The following is a 19,241-nucleotide window of genomic DNA, read 5'->3' as shown; positions in this document are numbered from 1 at the left end:
CAAGGGCGGTTCGTTACTCCAGAGCCTTTCCGTTCACCTTCCCACTCCTGGGCCAGACTACACTCAATCATATGACCCACTGAAGAGATGAGTCTTCAGTAAAGACTTAAAGGTTGAGACCGAGTTTGCGTCTCTGACATGGGTAGGCAGACCGTTCCATAAAAATGGAGCTCTATAGGAGAAAGCCTGGGTCTTGTGACCGTAGCGTACGTGTAGGTATGTACGGCAGGACCAAATCAGAGCGATAGGTAGGAGCAAGCCCAATGCTTTGTAGGTTAGCAATAAAACCTTGAAATCAGCCCTTGCCTTGACAGGAAGCCAGTGTAGGGAGGCTAGCACTGGAGTAATATGATCAAATTTTTTGGTTCTAGTCAGGATTCTAGCAGCCGTATTTAGCACTAACTGAAGTTTATTTAGTGCTTTATCCGGGTAGCCGGAAAGTAGAGCATTGCAGTAGTCTAACCTAGAAGTGACAAAAGCATGGATTCATTTTTCTGCATCATTTTTGGACAGAAAGTTTCTGATTTTTGCAATGTTACGTAGATGGAAAAAAAGCTGTCCTTGAAATGGTCTTGATATGTTCTTCAAAAGAGAGATCAGGGTCCAGAGTAACGCCGAGGTCCTTCACAGTTGTATTTGAGACGACTGTACAACCATTAAGATTAATTGTCAGATTCAACAGAATATCTCTTTGTTTCTTGGGACCTAGAACAAGCATCTCTGTTTTGTCCGAGTTTAAAAGTAGAAAGTTTGCAGCCATCCACTTCCTTACGTCTGAAACACATGCTTCTAGCGAGGGCAATTTTGGGGCTTCACCATGTTTCATTGAAATGTACAGCTGTGTGTCATCCGCATAGCAGTGAAAGTTAACATTGTTTTCGAATGACATCCAAGAGGTAAAATATATAGTGAAAACAATAGTGGTCCTAAAACAGAACCTTGAGGAACACCGAAATTTACAGTTGATTTGTCAGAGGACAAACCATTCAGAGACAAACTGATATCTTTCTGACAGATAAGATCTAAACCAGGCCAGAACTTGTCCGTGTAGACCAATTTGGGTTTCCAATCTCTCCAAAAGAATGTGGTAATCGATGGTATCAAAAGCAGCATTAAGGTCTAGGAGCACGAGGACAGATGCAGAGCCTCGGTCTGATGCCATTAAAAAATTAAAATAAAGTGGTGATCCTAACTGACCTAATATGGGGAATTTTTACTAGGATTAAATGTCAGGAATTTAATCCTAGTAGATAGCCATCGGAGGACAACGAGATGCAACAATTCAAGTTTTACGTCTGTCAATTACGTTTTTTGTTTTCTGGTGTGATTGGTCTGAAGCCAAATCCAAACTGGCTTCCCTTAACACTTTTGTTTTGGCATGCAAGGACCATTCACAGCTGAGCGCACTCAGTTTAGCTCAACACTGATTGGCTATTATTTTATACTTTTATCAAGGGGGGGGGCAAATGCTTGTTGACTTCCCTTGCATTCAGTGCTATGGGCTGCAACAATGCCATGCTCTGTTTGACCAGACAGCATCATATGCTACGCATACTGAGAGGGGCGCGGTTTCGTACGCTTTCTCCAGTGACATACATTCAGCCTCTTGCAAATCGAAGGAAATGTATGAAACACTGAGACTAAAGACACGTTATTTTGTATGTTTTTCTTGGTTAATTCCTTGGGGAAGCCTGGCTTCCCTTGGCATCCATGAAAACACACCACTGCTTTTGAACTAGTTACTGTCAATCCTTTGGCTTCATGATGTCATGACAAAACGCAAGATTAGTAGCTACTTTATTATGTGAATCACATCATTCCATTAAGATAGTGTAAACATTGAAAGAGAATGCCCAAAAGAAACACAACAATTATGAGCTGTCTGCATATACAAACAGGACAATGTATGTGCATTGGTTATGGTACTGTACAGACATAATTAACAACGCATTCTTAAATAGCTGTCAATTATCAACATATTCTTCATTCCCATTCATTGTGGGAGTAGTAAATGTTGTACTATTGTAGAAAGGAAATAAATGTAAACATGGCAGTTGAAGAAATAATAAAATATCCAAATTGATTTTATGTTATATGCATTCAAAAAAGTCAACTCCGCCCTAGGTTTATACTTCAATGTTGGCACTTAAGTCTTCATACATTTTAATAACTTGGGGAAGACCACCCCCTTCAGGATGTACTGTATAGTGCTAACTAGTCATGTCGTCATAGCTCATTATGAAACCTTCCAGTGAAGCTCTGGACCATCCTTCACCAAAGTCATGAGATTAGAATAAAACACAATTCTAGTTAGTAAGGATATACTGCACAAAGGCAACAACAAACGTTTTAGGCAACAAACGGAGGAAAACAGACAGGGAAGAACAACCTGGGCTTGTCCAATAAAACACATTTTAAACGTTAATTTTCCTTTGCTACATTAACTTTTTTTTAAACATTTTGTGCCTAATGAACACAACCCAGGCCTTACATGTCTTATTTTATGGATGGTCCATTCCTCTTTGGCTTATGTACAGCTTAAGACACTTTATATCACAATCATTCTACTACAGGTAAACTTCATTGGGGTGGCTAACTGTTACTAGCCCCACGTCATCTTAATGCATTGTCCAGCTCTCCATAAACCATTGTTCAATGTGATCCAATATGTTCCAGATGAAGGACATGAAATCCAAGCTGAGGAACATAATTCTTCTCCCTTGCTCCTTCCAAACAATCATGACAATGAGTGGGTGCCAACAATTGAACTATTCACTCCAATTATTCAGTAGGGCAAAACACTGAGGAACTCGTGTGTTATATTGTTGAGAACAGACTTGCATCTCAGCATGTAGCGTGAGGAATACATTTCTATCTGCAAGATTGCACAACGTTTGCCTAAGGAACGTGCCTCTGATCTATCAGAAGGCAAAGTGTACATATGATACTGTAGATATAAGTTACATGGTAATATCTAATCCTTTCAGGTCTATGTGTCTAGGGTCCATTTAATCTTCAGGATTGGGCATATCTACTCCTCTTCCTCCTAGCCCCACCAACTCTGCCTGGGAGGTGGGGTGGTGGTGGGCGGGGCCACATCAAAGACAGCCCCTTCACTGACTGACGAGCACACAAAGTAGAGGTTGGCGCCCAACATGACCAGTATGGGCAGGAAGGAGAGGCCGAAGCCCAAACCCCTCACGCTGCTGCCTAGGGTCACACACACCCAGTAGATCAGCCTGTAGGGTGAGAGATCACAACAAGATCAGCCAATTGGGTCACACAAACCCAGTAGATCAGCCTATAGAAGAAGTGACATTGGGTGAGTTTGTTTTGCATGGTCCATGGAGATAATATACGGAGAAGGTATGTAAACACGTACAGTACCAGTTAAAGGTTTGGACACACCTACTCATTCAAGGATTTCTTTATTTTTTACTATTTTCTACATTGTAGAATAGTGGAGACATCAAAACTATGATATAACACATATGGAATCATGTAGTAACCAACAACAACAAAAAAGTGTTAAAAAATTATAATAATAGTGTAAGTAGCCACCCTTTGCCTTGACAGATTTGCACACTCTTGGCATTCTCTCAACCAACTTCATGAGGAATGCTTTTCCAACAGTCTTGAATGAGTTCCCACATATGCGGAGCACTTGTTGGCTGCTTTTCCTTCACTCTGCAGTCCAACTCATCCCAAACCATCTCAATTGGGTTGAGGTCGGTTGATTGTGGAGGCAGGGTCATCGGATGCAGCACTCAATCACTCTCCTTGGTCAAATAGCCCTTACACAGCCTGGAGGTGTGTTTTGCATCATTGTCCTGTTAAAAATGAATGATTGTGTTTAGTGGGACTAACGGGAAGGCGTATCACTACAGAATGCTGTGGTAGCCATGCTGGTATAAGTGTGCCTTGAATTCTAAATAAATCAGGGTGTCACCAGCAAAACACCATCACACCTCCATGCTTCACGGTGGGAACCACATTTGCAGAGATCATCCGTTCACCTGCTCTGTCTCAAATTTGGACTCATCAGACTAAAGGACAAATTTCCACCTGTCTAATGTCCATTGCTCATGTTTCTTAGCCTAAGCAAGTATCTTCTTATTGGTGTCCTTGAGTGGTTTCTTGCAGAAATTCAATAATAATAGCCTGAGTCATGCAATCTCCTCTGAACAGTTGATGTTGAGATGTGTCTGTTACTTTAACTCTGTGAAGCAATTATTTGGGCTGCAATCTGAGGTGCAGTTAACTCCTCTGCAGCAGAGGTAACTTTGGGGTCTTCCTTTCCTGTGGTGGTCCTCATGAGAGCCAGTTTCATCATAGCGCTTGATGGTTTTTGCGACTGCACTTGAAGAAACTTTCAAAGTTCTTGAAATGTTCAGGATTGACTGACCTTCAGGTCTTCAAGTAATGATGGACTGTCATTTCTCTTTGCTTATTTGAGCTGTTCTTGACCCAATATGGACTTTGTCTTTTAACAAATATGACTGTCTTGTCACAACACAACTGATTGGCTCAAACTCATTAAGGAAAGAAATTCCACAAATTAACTTAACAAGGCACACCTGTTAATTGAAATGCATTCCAGGTGACTACCTCATGAAGCAGGTTGAGATAATGCCAAGAGTGTGCAAAGCTGTCAAGGCAAAGGGTGGCTACTTTGAAGAATCTCATATTTTGATTTGTTTAACGCTTTTTTGGTTACTACATGATTCCATGTGTTATTAGATCGTTTTGATGTCGTCACTATTATTCTACAATGTATAAAACAGTCCAAATAAAGAACAACCCTGGAATAAGTAGGTGTGTCCAAACTTTGACTGGTACTGTAAGTGTTTACAAACATCATTAGGTTAGAAAAGACAAGGATAACAATGTCGGGTGAAAGTATAGATCGGTGATAAGCAATGTTCCCTTTGGGACTGGCACCCAGAATAAATATTAGCCCACAGAGAGAAGCACGAGATTGAACTTCACTCTAGAGTAGTGGTCACCTACTGGTCAATCCAAGGCATTACTAGTCAAACATTTCAGCAAAAAAAAAGACACTTTTTTTCCCACCCTCTTTATTTTTTGTCTCAGGCTGTTGCCGGTAGGTGCACCCAATTCAGCTGCCCTGCGTGCCGGGTAGACAACTGTTGCCATTTTGTACCATTTCATGTGTCTGAAGGTACAAACTCTGCCTTCCTGGCAGGCCCGGAGAGCAAATCAATTGCACTTTAGGCCTACCGCTGGCCAATCGGATGGCTCAGATTACTGTTTCTGCAGTAACGTAGCAGGCAAAAAAAGAAAGCTACCGCAAAGAGAGAGACTCAACACATACAGCAAAGAGAGAGACTCAACACATACAGCAAAGAGCTGCTGTTTTTTTATGAGTGAGTTCATGTTTAAGTTCTTACTCAGCACTGTCAACACTTGTAAGCCATAAAATGCACATTCTTCCCATTTCCACTCAGTGCTCCAACAAGCACTGCAGCAGCAATGAATGAGTAGGAAAGTGTACCTATAGGCTTGCGTTGTTATTATTATTAGCGGATTGGGTCATTTTTAGTATCGAGAAATGTTTCACTTTCTCTGTTCATAGGAGTAACATGAATTTATGCATGAGGCGACTCGAGCTTTGCCATCAGCTAGAAGAATGTGTCCCTTTTTGGTCAGTGGAGGAAAGGGAGAGCAGAGGGATGTTGACAGGCGGACCCTCAGTCTGCTGCTCTCTCCCTCTGCTGACCATCAGACGTAGGCACAATCAGCCCAGAAAAATACAAATAAAAGCTAATTATTTGGTTGTGCCTTACAAGTACAAGTAATTACAGGTGTTATCATATAGCCTACCTCAAATTTTTAAATATACTTTTTATTTTATTTTTAAATGGCCTGAACAACAATGCATTGGCAGGGCAACTCATTGCTTCAGTACTCTTTAATTGGTTAATGTTGCACAGGCGTACACTTTTTAAGTAATGTGTAAAAATGATCTGATCGGCATTTTGACTCAGAAAAGTTTGGTGACCACTGTTCTAGAGTTTTCCCTGTTAACACCAACGTTTCCCTTTACTGTGGTAGTTGTGATCTAATCAACGGAATATTAGCCACTTTCAATGCAACATACTGAAACTAAAAACTTTGCAAGAGATTTCATTGTAATAAACATACAACGCAGAACGCACTGCTACCACTGAGACTAAGTAGTGAACACACACACACAGGTTAGTCACAGGCACTCACCTGCCGAAGGCAAAGACGATGGTGAGCAGGGGCACCATCTTGAGCAGGTCCTGGCTGATGTAGGTGGCCATGACGGCCAGCTGCAGGAAGTAGAGTAGGAAGAGGGAGAGTGAGTCGCCCACGTAGTGCCGGTGGACTGCCACCTCCCGGCTCTCCTCCCCCACCTTGGCCTCATAGAGGGGTGTTAGGGCGCCGTAGCGCAGCCGCGCAAACCCCTGCACCAGCACACCTGGGAGAGGGGGTGGGAGGGGAGGGAGGAGAAGAGATGGGTGGAGGGAAGAGGGAAGAGGAAGACAGTGCAGGGGGGGGGGGGGGGACCGAGATAGAGGAAGATTGGTACTCTCCCAACTCTCCCAAAAAAAGTGATAAAAACATTAGCATTGCCCAGAGCAAAGAAGTGACACACATTTAATCTATTCAATAATCTCTAATAGGTGATAACATATATCACAGCCCAACCCTAATAGTCCACAGTCTTACCTAGCATAATGGGTATGACAGCAAAGAAGGAGCAGCGCAGTGTGTACACCAGCCTGAGAGGGGCGCTGTCCAGGGGTGGGACATCAAAGGGCAAAAGGGCATAGCCGCCCCACACAAGTAGAGGGAAGAGAACAGCTGCAGCACCAATGCCCAGGCCAAGTTTCAGAACATCCCCACAACTACCACCACATATAACAGAGAAATCTGGGTTCAATAAAACTACAGCCAAACCTGGAGAAAATTGGGTTTGTAGAATACAATAACTCAAAGTATTAATAAAAAAAATTAAACAGCCTTCTCTTTGGTCGATGACGATCGGAAATATGTAGACTTCTTATTATGCTGCCTCAAATTTTACATGACAATTTTCATACCAATTTCTCACAACAGGAAAGAGATTCATTTTTACATTTTATTCACTTAGCTGACACTCATATCCAGAGCGACTTTCATCTTAAGATAGCTAGGTGGGACAACCACATATCACAGTAAGTACTTTTCCCCACAATAAAGTAGCTATCAGGGGTGAGGAGGGGGTGCTGTGGGATTATTTCAGATACTCTTTTGAAGAGTTAGTTTTTCAGATGTTTTCGGGAGATGGGCAGGAACTCTGTTGTCCTAGCTTCAGGGGGAAGCTGGTTCCACCATTGGGGTGTCATTAGAGCTAAAAACATGTCTAATCAGAGGGGAAAAGATCAGATAATCGTTTTATGTAACCTATATTTTTTAGAATCCAGTTGTGTTGATATACCGTTTATTGAAAATTTTACATGATGACAAATGCTTTTTTTCTTCATAGGAATGTACTTGAATCCCTACACTGATTAGAACTTAAATGGAACTGACCCCAATTAGTATTAATGGTATTGGTCCGGCACTGGTACATACGTGTGTAGTTGTCCGGCTCCTCTGTCCACTGTGGGTAGTAGAGTACTGGTGGGGCTGTTGGTGTCTGGGGCTCTAAGAAAGGTCTCTTCTCAGTATCCATCTCTCCATATTTGCTATTTTCGAGTGGGAACTCCTCCCATTTGCTAGATGGACGCACTATCACTGTCGGAGTGAAGACCTGCGCAACCTTCTCTGGCATCCAATTCACTGGGCCTTCCTCTTCCTCATCATCTGCAAGCGAACCATCCATTTCCTCACCTTGGCCTCCCTCAAACTCATCATCTCTCCATCTCTCTCCCTCTGGCATGCTCTCTCTCCATTTTGCCTTTCGCTCACTCTCTGGCTGGCTCTCCTGTCCCTCCAGAAGCTCTGTGCTCCCTCCTATCCTCTCTGCCTCCCTCTCCTCCTCCCCTTCAGCTCCCTCGCTCTCAGACACCACACCTCCTTTCTCTCCCTCTCTGTCTCCCAGCCACAGCAAAGTGCTAGGCTCCAAGGCAGCGGAGCTGGTTTCCTTTTTCGCCTCTTGCTTCTCATCCTCTTCCCCCTTCTCTTTTTCCATCCCCCTGTGCTCTAGGCCCTGTTGTTCCGTTCCAGGTGTTTGAGGTCCTGCAGCAGTAGACCCACTGGTTTTAGAAGGCCCTCCGGCTCTGTCTTCATCTGGATTTAAAGTCAGGTGCACGGACATCACTGTTTCTCACCTGTCTCTATCTGTATGATATTCCCGTCTGGGCTGTGTTGTGTGTGCAATTATTGGCCAGTGTGTCTTCCTGCAAAGTGACTATTTACTTTTCAGTTTCAAGATTTACAATTATAAGTTGGTGCCAAACCTCATTCTCATAAGGTCAAGTTCTATTCATTCACCTGAAAGGGAAGAGTGACAAAACAATGGTTTGCAGGCACACAGTAAAACAATCCATTTGATAAGCTAATGAGCTGAGAGTCATCAGTGAGCATTGAACTTTGAATCTTTAAAATGGATGAAGTGTACCTTCCTCTACGGAATGCGATTTATCAACATTCTAAAGCCCACTGCACGCACGAGATACATATTGATTTATATTATACTACTAGTAGCCTACCAATGAGATGCAGTTCTTTAATAATGAAAAACGTATTCCTACTTTAATATAGGCGTAGTACGGAAACGGATTACTTTAAAAATAAGCAATGTCGCAATAACTTGTTTTGTGGGTCTGGTTTAGAGTATTTGATTTTGCGACAACATTGCGTTCTCCGTTTCCGCACTATGTCCATATCGCAAAAACGTTTTTGTGAGTCTCTCTGGTCTCCAGATACTGGACCTTATCCTACCTATCCAGTGCCATTAAATCCATGACATAAGGAACTTTGAACTGATGTACTTAGTTAGTCGTAGTTAGACTGACTTACCCGACGTCTAGGCTGCATGCTGCTCCATAAGATTAAAATAGTAAAAACGTGGAATTGGCTCAGTGCAAGAAGGAAGTGTTTTTCAGATTTGTGTCGTAATGTGAAACTCGAGTTGTTTGACAGGTGCGGCAAGGTAAATCGTTGCGGCAAGGTAAATCGTTGCAGAAAAGTTTTTGTGGTTACTCATATCATGTGATAACTCCACCCACGATGACGTTTCGTTTTGAAGTAGGCCACAGTGCACATTTTTTTATTTATTATTTTGTTATTTTTAAACAATGGCGATGCCTCTCATAATTAGGCTGTATTGGTTACCCATAATTGTATTATAGCACTGCCTATTTCATTGTCTAAATACATATTAAATACATGCTCTCAAAATAGGTTTTCCTCGCATTTATAATAATTACACTATTCAAACATAGATTTTCATAAATCGCAGGTAGGTTTATTACTATACCGCTCGTCACTAGTCTATCGACAGTCTACTGTACAAGGAGGAGACTGTCCCACTGCGCTCCTGTAATACATACTGGGACGGCAGGTAGCCTGGTGGTTAGAGCGTTGGACTACTAACTGAAATCTGTTGTTCTGCCCCTGAACAAAGCAGTTAACCCACTGTTCATAGGCCGTCATTGAAAATAACAATTTGTTCATGACTTACCTAGTCAAATAAAGGTCAAATAAAAAAAATACTAACGTGCTGCATGTTTGCCTCCACGGCGAAACGGAACAATTGTATTTTTATTTAAACAGGGAGTCATATTGAGATTAAACATCTATTTTACAAGAGAGCCCTGTATACATTACAATAAAAACAGAATAATATAACATACACATATGTGTATAAAACAATATAATTCAGCACACAATGACAAAATAAACACTATTTTGAAAAACGTTTCAAAGAGCGAATCATATTCGTTCATGTACTTCTTATTAGCCAATAGTAGACGCTATTGCCTTCATCAAGGGTGGGCTCCTTCTGAAACTTGCACCTGTTACAGTGATCTATAAATCTGTTGTCATGTTTGCTTGCCATGATGGAGCATCATATTCCATATTCTAAGAAATCTTGTAAAATTAACAGATTTATGCATTTGTGATATATTTTTGATTAGAAACTGGGTGGTTCGAGCCCTGAATGCTGATTGGTCTACAGCCATGGTTTATCAGACTGTATACCACGGGTATGACAAAACATTTAGTTTTACTGCTCTAATTACGTTGGTAACCAGTTTATAATAACAATAAGGCTCCTCGGGGGTTTGTGATATATGGCCAATATACCACACCTAAGAGTCGTGCATAAGAACAGCCCTTAGCAGTGGTATATTGGCCATATACCACCCCTCCTCGGGCCTTATTGCTTATTTACCTCATAGACCTCAGGATGGGTAGCCTGTTTAGAGAAGTCAACTCTGGCACTATTCTAACTTCGTCTGCACACATTGGTGGAATTTACAGGTTGATACCCATCTGCATGTGCTCTATGGCAATTCTGGAAACTGATGATGTTTTTGCAAGCTAGCTAGCTACTATTTTAGCTAATCACAAGTGCAGTACGTGGTTAGCTAGCTAGCTAACAATGTCAATAGTTGTGGCTAGCTATCGTACATTCAAGCTGAAATAGCCAGGCTAACAATACGGAGAAGAGTGGTGTTTTGGTGCACAAAACAGAGGGTGCAGCGAAAGTGAGCGAGGAGAGGGTGTGGCCCACAGTTGACTGCAACAACCATTGACAGCCAGCTAATGTTATAGACAGCAAGAGCAAGACATAACTATAAATTCACTATTCTATTGATGCCACATGGCTGGGAATACAGATATGCATCTGTTGGTCATAGATACCTTTACAAAACAATGGGCCTCAGGCTCTCGTTACGGTATTTTTGTGCATTCAAATTGTCATCGATAAAGTGCCATTGTGTTTGTTGTCTATAGTTTATGCCTGCCCATACCATAACCAAGTTGCCAACATGGGCCACTCTGTTCACAACGTTGACATCAGCAAACCGCTTGTCGACACGACACCATACACGTGGTCTGCGGTTGTGAGGCTGGTTGGATGTCCTGTCAAATTATCTAAAATGACTATGGTAGAGAAATTAACATTTCATTCTCTGGCAACAGCTCTGGTGGACATTCCTGCAGTCAACATGCCAATTGCACCCTCCTTCAAAACATGAGACATCTGTGGCATTGTGTTGTGTGAAAAAACTACACATTTTAGAGTAGCCTTTTGACCCCCAGCACAAGGTGCACCTATGTAATGATCATGCTGTTTAATCAGCTTCTTGATATGCCACACCTGTCAGGTGGATGGATTATCTTGCCAAAGGCGAAATGCTCACTGACAGGGATGTAAACAAATTTGTGCACAACATTTGAGCGAAATAAGCTTTTTGTGCATATGGAAAATCATGAGGATCTTTACATGTTGTGTTTATATTTTTGTTCAGTGTAGATTACAACATTCCATGTAGCTAGCTAACACAACAAGGAGAGAGAGAAAAAAGACAGGAGGGGAGTCTCTATGAGCCTGGGAAGGATCCCACCGCTCTCACGTGGTGCGTCTGTCTGTTTGTGTGTGTGCCTGCCTGCCTGCCTGCCTGTGTGTGTGTGTTTCCCTCAAACCTTGTCTATGTGTATGAAGTAAATCACTTTTCTTTGCAGGGAGGGCAATGTAATGATGCCCAAAGAGAGCCTACCAACAAATGACTCCTTCCTCCCAGACCTGGACAAGCTAGACGTATGACACACAAACACCATGCACACTACGTCTCTTTCCTAACGTTTAAAAAAAATAAGATAGCCCAAAAACATCCCCTAGCCTTTAACCCCTTAGCCGATTGCATGTCTGAAGGAACCAGATAGGTGTAAACAATATTGCCGAAACTCCCTGTATCCCGTTGGAAGGCTAGGTGGAGCCGCCTCCATATTACTTACACCGGTCCAATAATTGCTGTTCTTCAAACACCAAAGGGTTTGGGGCTCAGTGCAAGAAAATTGGAGTTGTTGTTGGACCTGGCATAACACTTCTCATTCATGTGTCTCATTCTGACAGTTAATTTTATGTCCAGAAGGGAGAGATATTGGCTGAGGTTGATTTGGACCCAACTCCAGTGCCTCACTGTTCCGGTAAGGGTCGAAAAACGAAGCATTTTGCCACAGTGCAGGTGCTCTGTGGCAACAAAAAAAAGGTGATTTATAAGTTAGCATACTATTATGGGTGTAAACCTGTATGACCAGAAATGTGGTCAAAGAGGATCAGACCAAGAAACGAGCGGTTCTCTGTCACTGACACACTTCCTTTTCACCGAACCGAGTTTCCTGTGTAGGGGTGGTTGCCATGGAGACGGTGAACAGCTGCTTGGAGCCTGCCGGCTGGAGAGCAATGTGAGGGTATGGTCAGACTTCTTGAGGAGCCACCTGCACCCTCACACAATCTGTCATCCACGAGTACAACCACGATGGGTGAGAGCAAATAGTAACAGACAAAAATAGTAACAGCCAAAGATGCACACCCAAAGAGTTGACGAGGTGGAGAACAGATAATGGACTTGAAATATTATTAAGAAAGTCACATACGCTACATTATTCTCAGTGCCTTTCTTAGGGTACATAGAGTCATATTGTGTGGCTGGGTCGACTCCAATTATTTTACACAGAGTACGTTATCCGCCTACCGTAGAGCTAAAAACATTAAAGACAGTGTTGTCCAATCAGACATCAGCCAAGGCGCAAACAAGACCAGCCTCCTGCATATTCCCCCGGCAACAACAGGTGTGGCAATTGTACTCAATTCCAGTACACCAAACGTATGACCGGGTCGAGACATAAAAATCTACAGTACCATCCATTGTAATTCTCGCAATGTGATCTATGTGATTCGCTGCCTGTGCGGCTTATTTTACGTTGGAGTTACGCACTAGGTGGCAACATTGACCACAGCCTGAGTACCAACCTGTATGGTCTACCAGGCTGTCTCCCATTAGCACCACCCAGCTGAAGAGAGTTTTCTACCTAATTGTCTTCCCCATGCCCTATATGAACTTGTCCATTCCCTTTGTGATTATTCTGAAGAAGGTCTTTTAATCTTGTCTAATAAAACAATGTATTGGTAAGCGAGCGGTGCGCCTTTTCCTGTCCAATGATGTCCACACAGAGTGTGTTTCCCATATACCACAGCAGAACTAACTTGGAATTCTTAGGAAAATAACTTCATTTTGGCATTGTGTCGCTAGGGAGGCCCACAATCTGGAAGTGTTTGGCCAGGGGGAGGCTCTGCTTCAGGGCTCAGTGCTGGAGGATCTAGAGGACAGACTACACTTCTTCATAGAGGGCTACCTACAGGTAACTGACTGGTGATCCTCTACCATGACTCTCCATTACGGGTTATCACCAACCCTCATTCTGCAAAAGTACAAGACTGGAATATCTAAAAAGATCCATATCCACCCAAATATACTTTGTTCTTTACAAAGGCCCCATTTGGTACAATCACTCCTTGAATGACTGATTTTCATCAGTTTGTCATCTCTCCTTTCTCCCTTCCTTCTGCCATCCCTCTCCCTCCCAGGGGTTCCAGGTGCTGTGTGACCTGGCCGATGGCTTCTCCGGCCTGGGTTCAAAGGTCACTGAGATGCTGCAGGACTCCTATGGGGGACGGGGCATCCTGAGCTGGGAACTTGCACCTGTTAGTCACCCAGACACAGTGAGTGACGAGAGGGAGGTTGTTTGCAGTGTATTTTCAGGCAGTTCCTCAGTTAGCGCTGTTTTTTTCGACAGGGTCATGTTCATCAGGGCACACAATGAAAAACGCTTTGCAACGGAAAATTAGCATTTCTTATTGGCCAAGTCCAGGTCATCCCTTCCTGTTTCAATCAGCTTTCTTCCGTTTGGTGCCTAATGAACATGGCCCAGGTATTTGGCATGTAATGCCATTGGTCTTATTCTCCGTAAGCTTGCAGATAAATGTCATTCATAGAGCTCAGCTGAGATCTGCGGTTGTCTTGTTTTTATTTCACAATTTGCTACAGATTTAATGACTATAATGTAATAAGGTTGTCCGTCTCTCATAGAGTAATTGTGTTTTATGCACAACTCTTGTCTGGTGTTGTGAATAAGTACAGCTGCCAAAGCGCTCGTATAGTGCTATGACATTGTGTAGCTTTCCTCGGACCCTGATGAAGCTCTACCACCTGTTGAACTACTCCTTAGGCATGGTCCACATGGCCAATAACAGCTCCTTCGTCTGCCTTTTGACCCTGAAAGGTGGGCTGGGCGGACGGCCCGCCCAACCCCCCTCCTTCCCCCACCTCAACTACGGCATGATTCAGACAGACACCACTCTCTTTCTCTCATCTATCATCAATCAAACTTATTTATAAAGCCCTTCTTACATCAGCTGATGTCACAAAGTGCTGTACAGAAATCCAGCCTAAAACCCCAAACAAATTAGTGTATTCGGCTATTTCAGCCACACCTGTTGCTGACAGGTGTATAATATTGAGCACACAGCCATGCTATTTCCATAGACAAACATTGGCAGTAGAATGGCCTTACTGAAAAACTCAGTGACTTTCAATGTGGCACCATCATAGGATACCACCTTTACAACAAGTCAGTTTGTTGAATTTCTGCCCTGCTAGAGCTGCACCTGTAAGTGCTGTTATTGTGAAGTGGAAACGTCTAGGAGCAATAACGGCTCAGCCGCGAAGTGGTAGGCCACACAAGCTCACAGAATGCAACCACCGAATGTTGAAGCGCGTACGAATCGTCTCAACACACTACTGAGTTCCAAACTGCCTCTGGAAGCAACGTCAGCACAAGAACTGTTCGTCGGGAGCCGTATGAAATAGGTTTCCATGGCCGAGCAGCTGCACACAAGCCTAAGATCACAATGTGCATTGCCAAGCGTCAGCTGGAGTGGTGTAAAGCTCGCCACCACTGGACTCTGGAACAGTGGAAACACCTTCTATGGAGTAATGAATCACATTTCACCATTGAAGTCCGACGGACTAATCTGAGTTTGACGGATGACGGGGGAAATGCTACCTGCCCCAATGCATAGCGCCAACTGTAAAGTTTGGTGGATTAGGAATAATGGCCTGGGGCTATTATTCATGGTTCGGGCAAGGCCCCTTAGTGAAAGGAAATCTTAATGCTACAGCATACAATGACATTCTAGATAATTCTGTGCTTCCAACTTTGTGGCAACAGTTTGGGGAAGGCCCTTTCCATTTTCAACATGACAATGTCCCTGTGGCCAAAGCGAGGCCCATACAGAAATGGGTTGAGATCGGTGTGGATGAACTTGACTGGCCTGCACAAAACCCTGACCCTATCAAACACCTTTGGGATGAATTGGAACGCCGACTGCGAGCCAGGCCTAATGGCCCAACATTCGTGCCTGACGTCAATAATGCTCTTGTGGCTGAATGGAAGCAAGTCCGCGCAGCAAGGTTCCAACATCTAGTGGAAAGCCTTCCCAGAAGAGTGGAGGCTGTTATAGCTGCAAAGGATGGAACAACTCCATATTAATTTTGGAATGAGATGTTCGATGAGCAGGTGTGCACATACTTTTGGTCATGTAGTGTATATAGACTCGATTGAGCAGTAGTGCAAATGATTGACATCGCTCTCTCCCCTTGTTGCTTGAGAGGATTTTTTTTTTGTATGCCACCCCTAAGATGTCTGACAACCCCAGAAATGTGTATTTTTGTCTCCTCCATCCGTCACTCTGGTACCACTCCAGCTCTGTGCTGGCTCTGGCCCTGGACTCCCTCATTGTACCTCGGCTGAGGTACAACAGCGCCTCCATGTGGGAATTTGCCGAAGCACTGGCCGTGTCCGGGAGAAAGGAGTGCTGGGTGCTTTCTTTGACCAGGTCTCTACTGTATGTCAGAAAATACTGTATCCCAATGAGACTAATCTGGTTAGTTAAAAAAAAAAGGTTTAATCAGGTACAAGTACTGGTTGGCTTCAGTTATCCCCCTCAAAGAAACCATTTGAAGGGATCGTCCAGGACACAAGATAATCATTATGTCTTCCCCACATAGCCTACTATACATTTATCAGGTTTACTGTGTGTGTGTGAGACAGTCAGGTTTTAGTCTGTTCTCTTCCGTTTGGTGCCTAATGAATATGACCGAGGTGTGTGTGTATGTTTCTCAGGTGGTAGCTGCGTACGGAGCCCTCCCCTTTCCTATGGCGCAGGGCAGCTCTCTCCCTGACACCCTGGGTGACTGCGCAAACACGTTGCTGTGGAAACCCCTATCGGCTTGCCCCGAGCAGGGCGACGGCCATGATTGACCGACGCTGCACACAAGCTGCTCAAGGGTTTAGAGTTGCAGAGTCTGGTTAGGTGAGTCAAAGAACATGGCTGTTATGTTACTATTGCGTTACTCTGTCGACTGCAAGTGTATTTCTGGGGCATGGAAGCCTATGTGTACCAGTGGAGGCTGCTGAGGGGAGGACGGCTCATAATGATGGCTGGAACGGAGCGAATGGAATGGCATCAAACATTAGGAGACCATGTGTTTGTATTTGATACCATTCCACCAATTCCACTCCAGCCATTACCACAAGCCCATTCACCCCAATGAAGGTGCCACCAACCTCCTGTGATATGTACATCTGGGTATTCCAACACATAGGGTTTAGAGTTTTAGATGCAAAACGCCAATACCACTCCGGATGTGTATCAGATAAGTGATTTTCGTCAGCTTTATTCAAAGGTTGAATTAACATTGTTGCAGATGTATTCAATGGTTCTGAAGGTGTGTGGAAACATTGCTGATGTTAATGTGCGTTGCTGTAACGTTGCGGTCCCATCTCCAGCCAGCTGAGACCAGGGATGCAGCCGCCCACCCCGCTGCATAGCCTTGATTGTAGGGAAGACGTGCTAGCCTCCTACATCAATGCCCACTACCCTGCTACGCCTTGGTGAGTGTCAACCTCACATACACACACTCCCATACAATACCACATGTATTCAAACACACACCAGCACGGACAATGTCACACACTCGCATACAGGCAGGCTCGGAGACATGGCCACATGCACGCATTAAACACACACTACTGTAGTATTTTGATAGCCTACACCGAACCAATCCTGCTGATTTTTAAACCAGGAAAATCACAATTGCCCATTTCTTTCTCCCCTGTGCAGTTCGGTCCAGCTTGTATCAAGCCCCAGTAAACTGACCCCGCCCTTCCCACAGATATTCAGCCAGTCCCTGGGTCCCCAGGGCTTTCTGCAGAGTCAGGCCCATCCCCCCCAACTGTGAGTAAATCTAATCTGGATGTTTCTGGTCTATTCATCTGTGGCTTGTCCCGTATCTCTCACTCTCCGGATCTCTGTCTGCTCTTAACGAAGTCTGTCTCTATCTGACTCGGTCCATGCCTCTGTTTCTGCTATCATGTTTTATTAGTGGTATGTACAGGATACACATGGTGTACACTTTCCAATGAAATGCTTACTTGCAGGTTCCTTCTTGACAATGCAACAACAATTATAAAATATACCAATATGAACATAACGTAAATGGCTCAGTAGAATGAAATATATATATATATATATATATATATATATATATATAATTTGTATAATACGGGAAGGCAAAATGTATAGTACAATATTTACACATGTATCAGGGAAAGGGGATTGGTGGGCAAGTGTTTTAAATTTGGTAGTAGTATAATAGTAAACGCCATGTTGTCTGGCTACACAAGTGATTTGTATGTGGATATTCAACCCTTTGTCTTTCTGCCTGTCAGTCAGTTCTATTTCTCTCATTGTGCCCAGATCTCTGCCTCACAATATCTATCACTACATAATCTATTGTTATGCCTCACTATGCTTGTACCCAACAGTCTCTCATTATTGGCAGGTCCTTCCCTCTAACATTATTTGATTCTCTTCCACAGCGAGGTGCCCTAGTCTCCTCCTCCGGGTGCACACCTCCCTGCACTCGTCTCCGGCCCTGGGCCCGTGGCTGTTGGAGCTGCAGCGTGGTGCCAGCGCCCTGGACCCCCGCCGCATCGCCCCCAGCTTCCTCTCCCGGGGTACTGAGCTGGCCGACTTTCAGGAGTCTCGGAAGCAACTCGGCCTCCTGGTTCGCTGTTACCGCGACGATAGCAGAGGCATGATGCGACAATCGATTGACTGACATCCACAAGAGTAATTTTCTCTTTTCCGTCTTCTGCATTGTTAGCCCAGAACGATTCTGCACACTCCATACCATCCGAATAGATGGGTCTCGATGGACCGCGACTGGAATTGACAGACCCACCCGTCCACATTGTATAGTCACCAGAGGATCAACTCGAGATCATACAGACTCACTTAGACTTGATAAGGATTGGGGATTCTGGTTGGAAACAATGGACTCGCTGTTTGAGATGGTGACGGAGAACTGTTACGATAGAATATTGAGGTTTTAATTGACAAAAGATAATAGTTGGACAGTGAAACTAAGTCCTTATGAAATAAGAGAGAAAATAGGGTGGTAGAATAAGGTCGATGAAGGGAGAATATGGTAGGCTACATATGAGAACTGATAGTCACTTCCCCCTCAAGTTTCAGAGTTTATTCGCCATGTGCACAGGATACAACAAGTGTAAAACATTAGTGAAATTCTTACTTTGATCTCTTTCCCAACAATGCAGTGATAATATATATATATTTTTTTAATAAACCACAAAAATGTAAGTGTGTACACATAAATGTTAATCATACAAATGTCCAGTTGTCAATAGTTTCCTATATTGGGATAACATAAGATGCAATCATGGTAAATGTATGCTAGAATCTGTGGCAGTGAGGAAATTAAAAGTGCAATTATGTTTGAAATGTAGTTTTTCTATTCATGTCACTAGCTGGCAGCATTGAAGTATGGACATAAATTCACGGACAGGTAAGAAAAAGCTGTTCCTTTAAGCACCAGCAGCACCGAGATGGATTAAATCCATTACGCATTAATCTCTGTAAAAAAGTTAAAATCATTAACATTAAGAATCATTTAATGGGGGCAAAACATATTTAAAGATCTGTGTGGCCGGCCCCTTACATCTACAAGAGGCGTTCGATGTTTTGCCTACAGCTTGAAACAACCTTCTCTGTCGTGTCTATTTGTGAGAATCGGGTTCGCTACAGCCTGAATGACAAAATGGAAAGTATCTGTTAACCACACACCCACAGCTCATTCAGAGGAAGCTGGCCAGAAGCAGTTAACCCC

The 19,241-nt window shown here is 43.5% G+C and overlaps 1 protein-coding gene and 1 pseudogene across 2 annotated transcripts; one reads left to right on the top strand and one right to left on the bottom strand.

Annotated features, from left to right (window-relative positions):
• Positions 1 to 1,780: 1,780 nt before the first annotated feature.
• On the bottom strand, positions 1,781 to 9,216 carry LOC109907441 (transmembrane protein 79). 2 transcript variants are annotated; one of them, XM_020505401.2, is made up of 5 exons: positions 8,995 to 9,215; positions 7,601 to 8,466; positions 6,718 to 6,907; positions 6,238 to 6,466; positions 1,781 to 3,239 (listed from the first exon to the last, which is right to left on the bottom strand). In XM_020505401.2, exons 2-5 carry the CDS (start codon positions 8,288 to 8,290, stop codon positions 3,047 to 3,049), a joined length of 1,302 nt encoding a protein of 433 aa, XP_020360990.2. In that variant the 5' UTR covers positions 8,291 to 8,466; positions 8,995 to 9,215; the 3' UTR covers positions 1,781 to 3,046. The 2 variants fall into 2 exon arrangements, with proteins under 2 accessions (XP_020360990.2, XP_031649400.1); XM_031793540.1 differs by lacking the exon at positions 6,718 to 6,907 and having other exon boundaries at positions 7,606 to 8,466; positions 8,995 to 9,216.
• A 2,470-nt stretch (positions 9,217 to 11,686) lies between these two features.
• Positions 11,687 to 19,054, top strand: LOC109906916 (protein misato homolog 1-like; annotated as a pseudogene).
• Positions 19,055 to 19,241: the final 187 nt, after the last annotated feature.

The sequence above is a fragment of the Oncorhynchus kisutch genome, linkage group LG17 (genome assembly GCF_002021735.2).
Source record: "Oncorhynchus kisutch isolate 150728-3 linkage group LG17, Okis_V2, whole genome shotgun sequence".
Taxonomy (NCBI): Eukaryota; Metazoa; Chordata; class Actinopteri; order Salmoniformes; family Salmonidae; genus Oncorhynchus; species Oncorhynchus kisutch.
The sequence above is the reverse complement of the archived record's forward strand: the minus strand, read 5'-3'. Positions and strand labels throughout refer to the sequence as shown.